Source organism: Periplaneta americana, chromosome 13 (assembly GCF_040183065.1).
Source record: "Periplaneta americana isolate PAMFEO1 chromosome 13, P.americana_PAMFEO1_priV1, whole genome shotgun sequence".
Classification (NCBI taxonomy): Eukaryota; Metazoa; Arthropoda; class Insecta; order Blattodea; family Blattidae; genus Periplaneta; species Periplaneta americana.
The window spans coordinates 113,815,210-113,833,018 of record NC_091129.1 but is presented as its reverse complement, the minus strand read 5'-3'; the positions used below and the strand labels follow the sequence as shown (position 1 = coordinate 113,833,018).

The window sequence follows — 17,809 nt, the reverse complement described above, 5'->3', positions numbered from 1 at the left end:
TCGAATAAGAGAGCGTAACAAGAGGTTGGGGTATACTAAGGTATGAAGTATGAAGGTTTAAATGCGCAGGTAAAGGGTCGAATACCAATACTTTTCAGATTAATGGCACCAGTGAGTTCAGTGACCAAGATGTTTCATTGCTGTTACAGTACATTGCTGAAAATTACATCGAAAATATTCCACAAAAATAGTATATTATGTGGGACTTGAGTGCAACAAACGGGGTATTTTATAAAGGCGTTATATATGAAATGTGCAGGGACCGGACTAAAAAAGCGTAGTATTACACGGGATAGTGTAATACACGGGCGCATCTTATAGAGGTTTTACTGTATTTGAAAATTATGAAAACAAACATATCATTGCATAACAACAAAGTCTTGTTGGGTTCCCAGAATGCCTCTTACAAAGGAAAGTCTGAAAAATTGAGCAGGCCAGTTCTTGAGAAAATGATGAAATGATCTCTTTTTTTTGGAATATACAGAAAAACTGTTTAATATGCCATAATACAGATTTAGATTTCTGGTAATTTTTTTAATATTAAAACCACGACATCAATAGACCTTTGAGTCCAGAGCTAGATCTGGATAGGCATCTAGTCACATAAATAACTTAGCAACATCTCCAATATGCAAAAAATGCAATGCAAAAACAATTCTGCATGTCCTTTTAGAATGTCCAGCACATGAACAGAAAGAACACAACTAAGAAGACAAACACAGCAGAGCAAGAAACCACTCAACATGCAGACTATCCTTGTACAGTCCACTAGAGAGAGCCCTTTGCATACAAACTGTACTGTGGACATTGTAAGTCAATATGAATGAAAAATAAATTAAAAGTTAAAAGATATGAAAAAGAGAGCATTATTTTGAATTGCACGCGCGAATTATTTTTATTCCAACAATAAACTTCTCAGATTTCTGTTTACAAGCTTGCATTGCTCCTGCTATTGTTGTAGTATAAAAATTTTTCGATTTCGAAGCCTTGATTTGCTAACAGTGACTTTTATATTATTAAAGAAATTAGTAGAAAATTTTAGACATTTTTCTTCAATTTCACATACTGTTCTCCAACCAGGAGATCAACCGTTAAAGGAATATGCTTACTATTGCATCATCTACTGGAGCGAAGTAGATAGATAATATTATCGTTATAACGTCAGTTTAAAAATCATGCAGGATTAAAAGACCAGGAGATTAACAGTGATCTAATTTTGTAACTAGGGTAGTATAAATATGTGTGTGACAATGTTATTGTTTGTGCTGTGAGAGCGAGCCAATAGAGATACGAGTACCCACGTGTGTGACCTTATGAAATCTTATGACATCAACATTCATTCACAGCATTACCCCGCTCCGTTTCATTCTGCAGAGACTTTCTCGTGGTTGGAGTACAGTGAAGCTCCAGCATTTCTGTAATCATGGCATGTGCTCCAGACCACATACTTAAAGCATACAAATATATTTTGACAGTAATAGTTTGCCAAATTAGTTCTGTGGTAGCACGTCTGCCTCCAGACTAGCCGGCCCGGGTTCGATTTCCGACGGGGTCAGAAATTTTCATGTAAAAATAGGAGAGATAGTGGTGCACAACTTCTGATCACTAAATTGTGCACCAATATGGCTGGGTTAAAATCCAAATCTCTCCGCAGTGCATATGTCACTGTTGATAGCAATTCGTCTGTCGGATGGGGACATTAAGCCAGGGGACTCCTTGGTGCTAATCGACAGGAGTAGGCTATGTGCCGGCACCGGGTTTCCACTTCTCCCTTCCTCACCTTCACCATCATCCTCATCCATTCCCTACACTACACTTACACGAACACTCACCTAGTACACGACATAACTCTTCACAGATACACATGATGCATAATGTGGCCCACCAAAGTGGTGTGTAACTTGAAAATGGTTCTATCTGCAGTATATGGAACCCGAATCATGTTAAGTGAAGTGGGTAGGCATTAGACACACACACTTTGACACTAACAAAACAAATTACGAAAATTAGAGACGAGTGTGAGATTCTTTTCTGCAAATCTTTTTCTTTGGTGCTCTAAGAAAAACTTACATTATTTTAATTGATGTACTGTGTACGTATGTTTTTTTCTTCCGGCATCATTCTACACTATTGACATTAACAAGAGACTCAGAATCCTCTGTTGATAAAATGAATATGTCTGGGTTCTCTTCGTGAACAGCTGTACAATATGACTAATCTCGCTGCAATACAAAAGAAATGCATTTTTTTGAAAGGTGGCAATTTATTCGCAATGTGAATGATATTTAACAATATATTACATCTCATTTCAATATCAAAGAATTACAAATGTATTATATAAACACGAGACTTGGAAAGAAACAAAATGATCACGATGGCAATAAACAAGAAATCAGACCACAAGCTGTACCACCTCACTATCATTTATGTAAATATTGTTTCTCTCCAAGTCCTCTGTGTTTACAACAATGAAACGAGTGTCTCTTTCCCCCGATGGACCCTCCTCCACAAAAGTCACCATGGTAACACAACACTGTTCTGCACGGTGAGCTTGCAGATCCTCCTCCGAACTGAAATTCTCCCCACAATCGGAGCAGGTTGGAATTGTGTGCTCTGCTGCGTGCTTCTTCAGATGCAAATTCAGTTTGCCCTTCAGAGTGAATGCCTTGTTGCAGATAGTACAGCGGTAAGGCCGTTCACCCGTATGTAGTCTAATATGTCCTACAAATGCTGACTTCCAGAAGAACCGCTTTCCACAGTGTGGACATATGTGACGTTTCACCTTATCGTGCAGTTTACGATGGATGTACAGAGCTGTGGGACCAGTAAATGTCTTGGGGCAGATGCCACAAGCATATGGACGCTCACCAGTGTGTTGCCGTACGTGAATAGCAAGCTGCTGGTTTGTATAGAATGCCTTACCGCAAAGTTGGCAACCATACGGGCGTTCACCTGTATGACGTCGTACATGTAGCTGAAGGTTTAGTTTTTTATTGAACTCCCTACCACAATACTCGCACATGAAACTCCTTCGAACCAGACTATCGCGATACCGAGAGCCTTGCTCTGACAGCTTCTTGTAGTTATCTGGTAACTCGTCTCCATAATGTCGACGAGCATGCTCCAGAATCTGATCACGTCTTAAGACTACTTCGCCACATAACTCACAGATATGATGACGAGTTAGTGGATTATGGAGTTTCAGGTGACGGCTCAGTGCAGATGGCTGAGAGAATACCTTGTGACAAACTGGACAAGTCACATTTGATCGACGCTTTGCAGTATCTTCATTCTCCTTGCTTACATGACAGGCGCGATAATGGGTAAGAAACTCTTTGCCTGCTGCCAACCGGCAGTCGCAGATACTGCATGTCAGCATCTCATTTGGACTAGTATGGTTCTTCTCCACATGTTCTGTAATCTCATACCACTCCATAAAATCTTCACCACACTCCTGACAGTAGTAACCATAGTGCTTTGAGTGGCTGTATTGGTGATACTCCAAACTTGATTTGCAGGTGAAAGCCTTTGGGCACCAGTTACAACGATAAGGACGTTCAGAATTATGGGACAATTGGTGACGTCGCAGGCTAGGAAGATTGCGAAGAACTTTCCCACATGTGGCGCATGTGTGGGTATTTGGATGCACACGTTTGTGTTCCACAAGCACGTCCACGTTACAGAATTTGGCCTGACAAACACTACACGTGTAACAGGTGTCATCATCTGACAGTCTTGCTACGTGATCTGCCAGCTGCTCTGGTGTGTCGAACTGGGCAGAGCACACCGGACAAGAACAGGACCCATCTGCAGCACGCTCTGTAATCTACAACAAAGATTCCACGTTCCTCTGTAAGTTATGTAACACGTAGAGAGTACAAAGTGTTCACAAATTCATATAGGTAAATACCTCTGTTTTAACGTATGTTTAACCTTCTAACTTATTGTAACAGTTATTCAACATTGCCTTCATACATTAGGGGGTTATTATACTTCCTTCTGGAAACAAGTAGTTCAAGACTGGCTAAAGGCAATGAATTAAAGGATTCGAAAGTATAAGATCGTAAGTGCCATGACAGTAGTTTTGAGGAAAGTACAAAATGTTTATTTTTTATATTGAAATAGAAAAAATGCAAAACGAACATAGAAAGCAGACAATATATATTATTGAATAATTTCAAGGAAAAATTGTTCCGGGGCCGGGTACCGATCCCGGGACCCTTCACTTAGCACGCGAATGCTCTACCGACTGAGCTACCCCAGGAACTATACACGACACAGTCACAATTTTTCCTTTTATATCCACACAACTCACATGAGCTGACAAGACGCCAGAACTCAACTGTGAGTGCACACAATTACTGTGTGACTTTAAATTGTGGCTTTCTGTTAATGTACCTCCAGTAACGAATGTATTATACAAATCTGGCTTTCAGGTAGTAGCTTCCTGTAAAGCAGGTTTGAAAAATTTTTCCTTGAAATTATTCAAACCTGCTTTACAGGGAGCTACTACCTGAAAGCCAGATTTGTAATATATATTATTATTGAAATACATGTTAAGTGCACATTTTGATGCAACCATAGTATGAATATTCATGAATTTGTAATTTATAGTTGGTGGTTACTCATGTCTATATCAAACAGCAGTACACTTCTCGACCTGTTTTAATAAATGCATAGACTATTAAATTAAAGAAAAAAGAACTACTCTTTAAGGATCAAGTGTCTTTTAACAAATTATTTCTTTGTTTTGGTGTTTCAAGAGGGCAGTCAATGAGTACACTGCAGTTACAACTCACTAATTTTCATCAACTTTATCTTCCTTAGCCCCGTGTTCGTCTACATCGATGGGTAAATTGTGGAGGTATCAATTTCATATATTCTAATATGTCTTTCAATTTACTTCCCATCAATGTTCTGACGTCACACAGATCTGTTGACCGAAGTTCCAGTTCTGATACTGCAACTGAGGATGAATGTGAAGTATAGGCCTAGCTAGAGGTAAGAATGCCTTTGTACTTCTCTTGATAATATAAATTTAATCTTGAGTGGTTTTTAACACAGGTGCATATTTGCCAGTATTTTTTTTTTCAGGATAAAAAAATTGGGGTGTGCATTATATAGTATTAGATACGTAGTTCACTTTGTCCCATACAGGTGGCCTTATTTGCATAGTCGCCTTTTTGTATTATCTGCTTACGAAATGTGCTGATAGATAGAGCCAGTTAGATAGTCACCTTCCTGAACATTATATATTTCGGTTTTATTGTTGTGTAACTGTAAATGAATGTTTGGAATTGAAGAGTCCACTGCAACAATGATGGATGTCATTTGGAATACATTTTGCAGAAGAAGCAATTGAAAGTTTACTGGTCAATGACTATCAGTGTTAATGCATATAACTCTGTATGTACATTCTATATGTCTTAAGCTATGCATTGAATAGTCTTGGTTCATTTTCGACAAGAAAGTGACATCCATCATTCTTCCAGTGGACTCTTCAATTCATAATGAGGAAATTACCAACCCGGCATTTCGCCTTAAAGACTAGGAAAACTACGAAAAAAAAAAAAACCTTGTCAGACTGGCCGGTCCTGGGGTTTGAACCCGGGACTTTCAGAATCCGAATCTATTGCATTACCACTGAGCCACCGCTCGGTTATCATTTAAACCCACGTATAGCGACATTTTTTTTCCGAAAATGAAATCTACTCACACTTTTTTTACATTATAACTTCCAACAAAATATTGTACTACAAGAAATGTCATCCCTTAATACTATCAGAAAAAGGAAAGACTGGAGAAAGCTGGGTTTGCAGTGAAAGACCTATCCTTGGGTAGAACAATGAATGAATGAATGAATGAATACTATCACATTGAGTTAATTAAAAAAAATAAATCAAATCCATTACATTTAAACTGAATATCCTTAATTCACATACAGGACTTTAATGGGAAAACCTTAATATATGCTGCAAAATTCAGTGAATACCTAACTGTTTTTTTTTTTTTTCAATGATAATAAAATTGTTTTATTTTCATTATAGTGTCACCAAAAGTTTTAATTACTTCAATTGTTCTATGCAGTGCCAATTTTTTTAAAATTTTTATAAATGATTGTTCTAATTGATGCACATGGAATTTTGTATGCACAGGTTATGGCCACAATTAGTTTACCTGCCTCAAAATCACTTACAATATATAACTTCTAAAGAAGTAACACTTCTACTGTAGATCTCTCTATGTTTTGATACCAGCAGCATTTTTTAGCCATTTTGTGTACAATGACACCACTATTTTAGCCACAAACAGTTAACAAACTTTAGGTATGATTAAACTCTTCAATTATCAACTGTGAACACTGTGAATCCCTTAATGCGGCATTATTTAGGCACGGAATTTCGAATTTTTCTTTTATTTCCGATTCAAGTCACTAATACATGTACAAGTTCTTTCATTGTGATATCTTCATTATAATTTTAGTTATAGCCATTGAATTTGACATTCCTGACTGCTCCATTCTTTATACTCAATTTCCTGCTAATCACATTTTTCTTTATAAAAGGTGCATTTTCTCAGGAACTACTGCATGGAATTGCATGACATTCTTTGTGGTTATTATTAGATATATATTTTTTGATACTGAACCCAAGAACTTAACCCTATCTGCTAAATACTGCATGTAAAAAAATTAAATAAAAAAATTGAAAAAAAAAAAAATTAACTAAAGCAAAAGTTACAAATATTATAGGTTCAGGTTATTAATAATGTACATAAAATATTATTACATACAAAATTTGATGATACTGTGAGTTTCCATTCCACAGAAAATTACCGTTATCTGTTTTTATATTAATGTAAGGAACATGTTGCGGAATTACTTGCATTAGTCATAACAGATTGAAATTTATGCAGTAGTTGCTTACAAATGTGCATAATAAGCATGCCAAATTTCATTTAAATTGGATCTATCTACCCAGAGATACAATTTCTTTTGTCAATGGAGGCGAAAAAAATATTGTGCTTGTTAGTGCCACCTTAAGTCCATACCCAGGCCGAGTGACTCACAACATTAAGAAAAATTCAGAAGCATGATTGGATGTTCGGGATTATGCTAATGTAGGTCATCCAGGAAAAATGTACCTGTGCTTGAGCAGAAAAAATCAACAGATAGTAGAAATTATGTAGTAAAGACAACAATAATCAAAGTCCTGAATCAATCCACAAATTAAAATTGCTGATGCTACCACTGTCTGGAGATACAAGAAAAGTGACATCAAGGAGGAGATGGACTGATCAATGAAGCTTATTAGAGGCTGTAATGGTCTGATACTTGAAGAAAAGAGAGGTAAGTAAGAAAGTAAAACAATATAAAAAACTATGTAAGGGCTATTCGATATGAAATCGATCAATAAAAAACCTCGCATTTTTTTATACTCTAATTTTTTCCCCTATTTATACAAGGTGCTGAGGAGAGTGCATTTTCAAAAATATACTATCGAAAGTCAAACGGTTTTCGTATTATTGAGCGACAAATTTAGAATATTTTATAAAAACAAGCCTCTTTCAGTGCTCAGAACTCTGGAACCATTTACTGCAGAACATTGAACGAGAGCTCATTTTGAAGCTGACATTTGGTAGGTTATGTTAAGAAGTAATCCTTATTTTTATTGTATACAGAGAGACAGATAATCTGATTTTACTTACTTTTAGGCTTCTTGCCAATTTGTAAAAATGTAAAAAAATATTGAGAAAAAACCTTGCATTATTAAGAGGGATTCGGCATTGTTTGCTTGTGGCTTGGCAATAAGTTTCGAGGATATTAAATAAATTATTTTCACACGCCTAGACTTGAACGGTGCAGTACCCCACACACTGGCCGAGAGCTGGAGATAAGCGAGCATTGGGCGTCATTTTACTCCTGTGTTTATGAAAACTTGTGATAAAGCTAGCCCAGCCATGACTGCTAGACGACACATCACGTGTTTGTCTCCTGGTCTTGCTTGTCTCGACTACCTATAGTCAGCTGGTCAGTTCACGCGCGTACTATTTATTTTCTTTATTTGATATTTTCAACACTTTCTTATCAACGTGCCATCAGTAAAAAATATGTGTTTATTTGTACTTTCAATGCAGAATCTAACTATATATTTTAAAAATATTTTTTCCTTGGCAAAGGCGTCTTAATGAGGAATAATCTAAATTTCTCCATTTCCATAAAAAGTAAGAAAATCTGTTTACATGTCAATATAAACTTTAATTTCTCAGCATCAAAATAAACCATGATTTCGATCATTGGGTGAAAGGGTTTTGGAGCCACAACAGTTTAAAGTTGCTAATTCTATGAAAATACGTTAAATTTAAATATTTTTAATTTAAACACTATGAAGTTCTGATGCCTCAAACTTTGCACAAAGCATTGTATCACAGTTCTCTACGTACAAAAAAAAGTTTCATTGTATTTAAATTTGCAAGGTCAATTTTCTCTATATTTCGGTCAATTTGAGATGGAATAGCCCGTATGTACATACATAATTAAGCAAGCAAATATCTTCTCTCTCTTTTTTTAGAGGAAGAAATGAAGTAAATAAAAAGAAACAGAAGAATTACTAAGTACCGGTAACTAATTAACTAATTGCATAACAACCTTAGTCAACTTTCCTTTGTGGGGCATGAACTGATGTACACCATGGACGCGGTAATGCCTGTAGAGCTGCATCACAGTATTGAATCCTTCACCACATTCCTCACAGCCAATAGGATTGTCGCCCACAGGGAAGTTGACCGGGCCCAGGCCAGGATGATACTTGCGCTGTCCACATGAGTCACAGCTCAGCACTTCACCTCGATGACATGCCTTGCGATGTGCAACCAGGTTGCCCCACGACATGTATGTGTTGTTGCATAGCTGGCAGGAGAAGAACCGGCATTCCCTGCAACAACAGCCTATCAATTAATTTTAGTGTGAGTAGATGAGATTGGGAACTGATGACTTACTGAGACTAACAACTTTGCAAGCTATGGGAAGTATGCTGCTTTCACGTGCAGGATATCTGGGGTTCAAATCACTGGGATAGGGTCATGCTGAGAATTTTCACTGCTTTGATCAACTTTTCTGAGAATAACGGTAACAGTATTTTACAATATACAGGGCTCCTACAAAAGATTTTCCGACCCCAGATTCTGAGGTTACATCTGTTCACCTTACCAGAAAGATGAACAGTGACTTCGTCAGAAAACACCACGGAACTTATAAATTCTTCATCGTTTTCAATTAAAGTCTGCATACTTATGCAGAAATTTTTTTGTAGCATTTGTCCTGTGGTTTTAGAGCTTGCACGAACTGTAGTCGGTACGGATGAAGTTGCAACCGCTTGTGAAGACCCTTGCCTTGAAATCAGTGCACCATTTATGAATTGGAGGCCTACTTGGTGGATCTGCACCAAATTTTGTTCGGTAATGTCATTGACTGTCCTCTATAGCAGCCATTTCGCCTCAACAATGAATAAATTTGTTTATATGCGCTATTATGAGGCAGTTACCAACTAGGAAAACAATGTTGCCACAACTAAACTTTGTGAGTTTCTCTTTCCATTGGTGCTATTTTCATACAACTCAGATTCATAGAACGTATAATTATTACATGTGTTCGAAACAGGAAAGGTCTTTTGTAGGAGCCCTGTACAATATTCACTTTCTTCAAAATCCTTTTCCTTTCACCAATTAATATTGAACCAAACATCTGAACAGCAATAAATAACACAAACTTTAGAATATAGAAGAAGAAGACGACAGGTGAGAGAAAAAAATAGCAGCACAAAAGAAGAAAAGAAAAAGTGAAAATCAATTAAAGTAAAAGAATGAATAGGTAGGAGACAGATGAAGGAAGAAAGAAAACTACGAGAAAGATGAATATAATGGGAGAAGAGGTAAATGAAGAAAAGGAAATTAGGGACAAGGAAAGGTAGAAGAAGGAAGAGTCTCAGGAAGATTGAGAAGAAAGAAAAATAGGATTATGAAAGAGGATGAGGAAGGAGGAAGAATAGAGGAGATGAAAATGAAGGAAAGGTCGAGGAAAGAGAAACAAGAGTATGGGGAAGCAGAAGAAAGGAGAATAGAGTAAGAGATCAGAAAGAAGAGTAAGGAAAGATGGAGAAAGAGAAATAAAGAATAGATGCAAAAAGAGATGGGTAGAGAAGCAGAAGAAAAAGTTGAAAAGAATGGAAAGAGGATGAAAACACGAAGAATAGCAATTAAATGTTTTAACACTGTAGGTCCCAGATTCAAACCCAGGTGGTAGTGAAGGGATTTTTCTCACTGCCAAAACTTCCAAAACAGCCCTATAGTTTACTCAGTCTCCTATCAAACGGAGTACCAGGATTTTTCTGGAGATAAAAGACAATCGGAGCATGGTATCGACCATATCGACCGAAGTCATTTAAGCATGGAGCTCTAACTCTTGTGTGTAAAGAGGACACATCTTTACCTTTACCAACATTCATACTCCAAAGGCCCAAGTGATTGCAAGCGCAGGTAAATCTACACTTTTTTCATTATACAGTAGAACCTTGATTATCCATCACTCTATTAACCGATTGGCGGATTATCTGACTGTCTTTCGCTTTTTTTTTTTTTTGCTACAAAAATATATGAAATAGGTACTGCACATTATATTAGCACGTTATTTTTTCTAGAGAGAGTTATTAGAAGCAATTACCCTTACACAGTATGGTCTACTGTTAAGAGTAGTAAGCTTACTTATAGACTCTCTAACTTATATATAAAATGTCTTCCATGAGTATGAAAATAAATCGTGTTGTGCTAAGTATCGAAAAAAAGTGCAAGTTATTGAGTGCTATGGGGAAAGAGAAACTGTAGTTCACTCGCATCACAATATGAGACTGGAGTTACAACTGTGTGCAATTTAATCAAACTTAAGGATAAAGTGTATAAAGTATGTAAATCTACAACACGAGACCTCCACTATTCCTATCTTTCCACAGACAGCCATTAAAATAAATTTCCTTGACCCTTAAAAACCCGTCGTTGATGGCCACACTTAAATCAGTGAACTTCTGATTCTCTACCTAGCGTATTAAATACAAGATCATGAAGAAAAATACGAAAGTGTAACTGTTCTTCACTAAATCTTTTATGGTATGGATTATCCAATTATTTTTATTAACCGTTCAGCCCACCCCCTTCATTAGCAGGGCTAATAGAGGTTCTACTGTACTCACTTATGAGCAGCCATATGTGCATCAAAGAGATCGAGGTCGTGGAATTTGCTGGGGCAGAAATCACACGAAATGGGCAATGTCAGGTCCAAGCCATGCAGAGAGAACAGCATCTCCTCATTCAGCGCTATGCCTTGTCCATCAGTCCTGCAATCAATAACACAAATGTAACAACGTTCGGTTTAAAAACAAAATACACAGTTAAGATTTACCTATGGAAATAAGGATTATTGGATGATCATCGTGCATAAATTTCTGTGTGTGTGGCACCTGATAATATTACAAATTAAACTGTGTGTGCACTACCTGGTAATATTATTATATTAAATAATTGTTTTGTCAAGTGTCTGAACTAGCTTATGACAAGGGGACGGATTTCTAGGTGCTAAAAAAGAGAGATTTAGGACTTTATAAAATCCAATTTAGGACCGAAGTACTACCCACCTTGAGATATCATCAGTGGCTTCATTGTCATTGTGGTCATCTATAGCAGCTTCCTGTAACATGTCATCATTTGTAACAGTATAGATAGATAGCTTTATTGATATTGTTCACAAAAGTACAAAACTTAATAATTTAACAAAAGATCTATATACAAATGTAGTTCTACATAATAAATATACAATTTCCTAAATTAATTAATCTATCGCAAATCTCAATAATTTATTGGTTCAAACTTGCACTTACGTCTTGTTTTAGTGCATATTTGTAACAGTATATTACAAATTACAATGTACTGATAACTTAATTTGTAACAAATAATTTTCTTGTAGATAGCTTGCAAAAATCTTCTCTTCAAGTATTAGCTATTTTAAAAATTTATATTTCGGTCAAAAATCTTGAAACAATATTTTGCAGCATCACAATACGAAATTTGATCTTCTCATAATTAGTTAAAAAACATTAACTATAGCTTAGTCTAGTTCCAATTAAGCTGAGGCAGATTACAGAGTGGCTGCATACCTTGGAATTTTCTTCAGTCTTCATGGCTTGGACATGGCACTTCTCACACACTCCATTTGTCTGAAAGTCAATAAACGAGGCTCGATTAAATGTCAATCACAAATGTTACAAACTGATCACATGATTTATTATCAGATGGCTAGGAGGATTAACTATAGATGATTAGTCCACATTGATCTTATGATTACAATGCTTCCTCTCTTGATTTGCGTGAATAATTGATATTTTAACTGCTTACATTTAGCAGTATTTTACATTATTAGTTTGTGGTGTATCAAGTTACCAACACTTCACTGTGTTGTCACAGAGTAATCTGTCTGCCTAACTCTGGAGTCTATGAGCAGTGCCAAGAGCTGTAAAATCTATTCACCCAGAACATAACTGCTAATGTACACAGAGAAATTTTTTTTTTTTGTTTACTCCATCCTTATTTTTTCTCCTCTCTCATGCGTTTGGCATAACCTCTTCTGGTCTCGCAACTTGCAAATGTTTGCTAGAGCATCTGATAGATGAATGATATTTGCCTCTACTTATATTTTAAAAGTTTCTTCGAAATTCCTGTATTATTCATTCCAGCCATATATGTTTTTTCTTCTTTATTTTGTCAATCTTTCAGATGGACTTCTATGTAGTTTCTTTCTCTTGTAAGGCCAGGGAATAATGTTGTGCTGTGAAATAATATGAAACTTCAAAGCGAGACTGCAAGACTGAAATAATTATTTTCAATACAACAGGAAAGGTTTCTGGTAAACACATTGACACTAAGTGTTTTTAATCACATAACAACAAATTTACTTAGGTCTAATTGTAAACTTCTATAGAGTTACATTAATATGAAAAGCGTAAGGTCCCTCTGCCACAATCAGTGTAACAGAAACTGATTTAATTGTTTTTATTGTGTAAGAAATGGTGCTAAATAAAACTTTATACATTTCGTGAAGCTTATCTTAATAAAAATAAAATAAGTACAGAAAATCCAGAGACCGGAACTTTGGCAGAATGCCTTTTTAAATGTGTCAAATCTATCTTCATTTTGAAAGTAAATCTGAACGAATTACATCTTTGTGATTCAAACGTCACAGTTTTATGTTGCCCTTTCCTGCCTTCTTTAATATAAATGCCTAATTTACAAAATAAATGTTTTTTTTTGCCTTTATTTGATTATTTATCTATTATTTATTCATTTATTATTAAAAATTGTCTACAGGCATATTTTAATTTATTTCTATAACCGCTACAATGAAAGTGACTTCACTGAATGTATATTATTGTCTTTCAGTCAGTTCATATTCTTTTTGCAACAATGAGTGCGGGTCTAACGTTATTTTTAACGGTTATTTTTCTTTCAGTTTTCACTGTGACATTGTTGTAGCTATAGTCCCGTCGCTCTAATTTCCGGCAGCCAATCGTGTTGCAGGTCGGCTACATTTAAACGTGTGCGTCTTGTGATTCGCTGATTCATTTCTTAAGGCTCGATAAATACTTAATATAATCGCCCGCCATTTTAGCTCTTTTGTTGACGTTCGCAGAAAGCACATGAAGACGTTATTTGCCGCTCAATTATTTGCTGAATTACATTGCGTTTGATTTATTAACATAGGAGCTACGACATAATAATGTTTAACAGTGTGGCAAATAGATTCCTCGTATGGTAACTCGGCAACGTAAGAACAAAAATGGCGAACGATACTACCTACCTAGACTTTATAGAGCCTTCACTTTCTAAGACGTAAGCAAAGAGGCGGAGTCACGCCGGAAATAACAGCGTCGGGACTATAGCTAAATATTTCGTATCGCAACATATCAGTACAACCAAATAAAAAAATGCACTTTCCAAGGCTACTGGGAAGAAGATTTCTTTGCTTCCAACAGTAATTGCAACATCGAGTCGAAAATCTCAATTTGCATTCGACTTACGTAAAGCTTTTCTTGTTGCTGAAATCCCTTTGTGAAAAGTGCAAGGTTATGGGTCTAGTGCAAGGTTTTTGTAATTGCCTTTTATTGCGTATTTTAGCTATTTATAATGCCTTTTTGCCTGCCTATTTTAGCTATTTATGATTCCTTTTTGCCTGCCTATTTTAATGATTCGTAATGCCTAAACTTCCGGTCTCTGGATATAACTTTCGTAATTTAAAAAAAAAATATATATATATATATATATATAGTCTTGAAAAAAGAGGAAAATACATATTGATGATCAGATCACATCAGGTGTGTAGTGTAGATGTAATAATCCTTAAAAAACTTCTTTAAATGCAATGGTTATAATAAATGACATATATCCAGATAATAAGTCTCAATTTGTTACAAAAATAATTTATTTAAAAAAAGTATTTCAATTAGACTCTACATACATTAAATTATTTTTATACATACTCGTATTTCACCATTATTAAGACACTTGTAATGAGGAATCAATCTTTGTACACTTACATCATAGAATGATGTCACCTGTGATGAAAACCATATACATATTCATGGCGTCTCTGACAATGACATCTTCGATAAAATGCTGGCCACAAAGGAACTTTCTCATATGCAAGAACAGATAAAAATCACATGGTGTTAAGTCTGAACTGTAGAGGGAGATGATCAAATTGTTTCCAAGAAACCATCTTTGACCACAGATGGCTGCTTTGCTTACTGTCATGCACATTTCACGACCTTCATTAAAGTTCCTAAACCATCTCCTTACCACTGAATCACATTAAGTATATTCTCCATGCATCTCACAAAGTTGACGAATGTCTGCTAGTTTAAAATTTCTTGCATTCAAGAAATGGATAACAGACTGCAGTTCACAATCAGTGAGCAGCTCGATTGTCTTGAACATTTTAAACACAAAGAACAATGTGTCAACAGGATCTGGATGTGGAATTCTGCATGCATGCACAAAATCGTTTCCGCAGCACACTGCAGCAACAATAATGCAACTGGAACTTGTTTTGTGAGGACACTTCATATTTACGGGTTTGTTATGATTTCTGGTCAGGAATGGAATTGGAAAGTAACCTACTTATTGAAGAAAAACCCCCAAAGCTGACTCCTAGTTCTCCAAGCTGGAAATTGGGACAATTGGCCAGCTTTCAACCTCCCAGGAAAAGAATTCACAACTATTAAGACCACTCAAAAGAATGGAACGGATTAATTAAGCAGAAATGACAATGCAAAGAACGCCCAGACAAACAAGCCCGGAGAATAGGAATAGCTAAATAGTACAGTCAATATATAAAGTGAAAAGGATTAGAAAGATCATGATCAGGGACAATTCATTAATTAGTAAATATGATGAATTTTACATTGTTCTCTTTATTTAAAACTATTATGACATAAGAAAGACTGAGAAATACTATAGAAATTGAATCCATAAAATACAAAGATGCATATTTTAACAATTTTACTTGACTAGGTATGTAAGTTTCTATGAGATCCACTGCTGAATTTCTTAACTCTACTACTGTAACTTTATATTTTAACAAATTCGTGGCACTGTGTTAACACTTAATGAATCAGGCATCAATGCCAGCTCAGAAATTCCTAAGATTGCTTGATCCATGGAATGTTCACCATAAGATCCCATGATTTTTTTACAAGATAATGGAATGAAATGCAGTAGTTTTCCACTATTTCCTGCATCACTAATGCAGCATTACTTCCTGCATCACTGAAATTCCTATGATTGCTTGATCCATGGAATATTCACCATAGGATTCCATGATTTTCTTGGAAGATAATGGAATGCAGTTGTTTTCCATTATTTCCTGCATCACTGAGAAAAATGACTGAATTACGGAGAAAAGATGTCTGGTGAAAAATCCTTCCTCACCACCCTCTCTGTACACCACAAATTCTATTTGGTCTCGTTAGGATTTTATTTTAGGCCTATGTGAAAAGCAAATGCTCTAAATTCTTCATGTCCAATGATTTCTCATTAATTTGGTCCAGTCATTTCTTTGACATTGCTTTCAGTTACGTTAACATTCAGTGGCAGTATTATTGTTATTGTTGTGATAGTGGTGGAGATGGAAGTGAAGATGGTGTTGGAGATAGTGTTGATGTAGGATGAGGAGGTGAAGTTGATGGAAGATGGTGGTCGTAACGGAGATGGGATTAGATGCAATGGTGGTAATTTCAATGACAGTGATAACTCTAAAGAAGGAGCAAAAATGAAATCAGAATAAAAGACTGCTCGCGTATATTTTAAACCAGACTAGTGAGTGGTCACTATGAAAGACTGATACTATACTTGGAGAAAACCTCTCCTGTAGCCCTTCTATCCATTACAGAACTCACAGGCACTATTGAAGACTGGAACATACAAGGAAATTGTTAATGAATTCATGTCAAAATCACCTACCAAACTTTGCACATTGTTACATCTTTACAGCAGCAGATAGATAATATAAAATATTAGCTGCCTATACTAACTCCAAGGTCGGCGAAACAAAGTCTGAATAAAACATCACAGAAAAATTGAGTAGATGGAGCATTAAGTACACGAGCTTATCTCACAGCGCTGGCAGCAGATGGCATCTCCACTTTCTCAAACTAGGAGTCGTTATTTCTTAATGCAATATCCCAAGTAAGTAATATATTAAATACACACATATATTTTTTATACTTGTCTTCTGTGGTGATCTATGTGTACAGTTTGAGAAGAGATTTCGACTGAGTTCATTAACAGTTCCTTGTCAGCAAAATAGAAATATCTGAACCCATTTTGAATTACGATACAACAAATTGTTATTACCATAATAAATTACACATTCAATCAATTATTTACTGTAATATAACCGTGCTGTAGAGGAGAGGGGGAGGGGGAAAGAGAAGAAAAAAGAATCAAAGTATTACAGTGACATTCTACTGTATGTATTGACAGCAGAAGAGACGGCAAGTTTTCGCTGAAGGTAGTAAACAACCGAGTATAGTGAGTCCCAATGTTTCTGTTGGTCAACCAATGGCAGCCCCCTCCTCACTACCACCACCGCTTGCATCCACCAACTCACAGCACTCTGCTGGATTAAAATTTACGTACATACTATGTCACATTAATAAATTTAATAAGTTTTCAAAATTGAACATCAAAATAACTTAATTTAAATTTGGTGTGTCAGTCTGTAGTCCGTCTTTGACAAACAGCAATAAACACAAGTAGTAACTCAGCTAAAAATAACTGTAGTTTATTACGTGTATTGCAAAATGGTTACATATTCAGTGTGTGAACATGTATGCATTTTGAAAACTTACATATGGAAAAGAAATCATGTGGCAGAACAAGAAAAGACTTTAGACATAAATTCCCTGACTATCTAGTTCCATGTAGAAAAACAATACTAAATTTAGTGACTAGGTTTAATGAAACAAGTGAATGATATGAATTAAGAATCACACAAGATGGGCAATACTTCCAGCAGCTACTATGTGGAGGGTGAGCACTTAATGTTATTAATACAACATAGTATGCAAGTTTCAATCTGGCAAAGCGCCAAGTTTGCAAATGCAAGCAGAAACAATGGTGGTAATGGGGGAACCTGGCACTGGTCACTCGACAGAAACACTGGGAACATTTGCTGGGATTCACTGTATTATATAGCTGCTTGGAAAGTGAA

At 36.0% G+C, this 17,809-nt stretch overlaps 1 protein-coding gene across 5 annotated transcripts in view; it reads right to left on the bottom strand.

The window, feature by feature from the left end:
• Window positions 1-2,243: 2,243 nt before the first annotated feature.
• The window catches only part of LOC138712282 (zinc finger protein 585A), a 318,317-nt gene continuing 302,751 nt past the window's right edge, over window positions 2,244-17,809 (bottom strand). For 3 of the 5 annotated variants that reach the window (XM_069843885.1, XM_069843883.1, XM_069843884.1), the window contains one exon: window positions 12,201-12,260. Coding sequence is in view for 2 of the 5 variants with exons in the window: in XM_069843882.1 (XP_069699983.1) it covers window positions 2,393-3,826; window positions 8,648-8,933; window positions 11,241-11,384; window positions 11,682-11,734; window positions 12,201-12,260 (1,977 nt within the window). In the remaining 3 variants the exon portion in view is untranslated. Of the gene's footprint in view, window positions 3,827-8,647; window positions 8,947-11,240; window positions 11,385-11,681; window positions 11,735-12,200; window positions 12,261-17,809 lie in introns of those variants that run through there. The other 2 variants (XM_069843882.1, XM_069843886.1) reach the window with 2 other exon arrangements.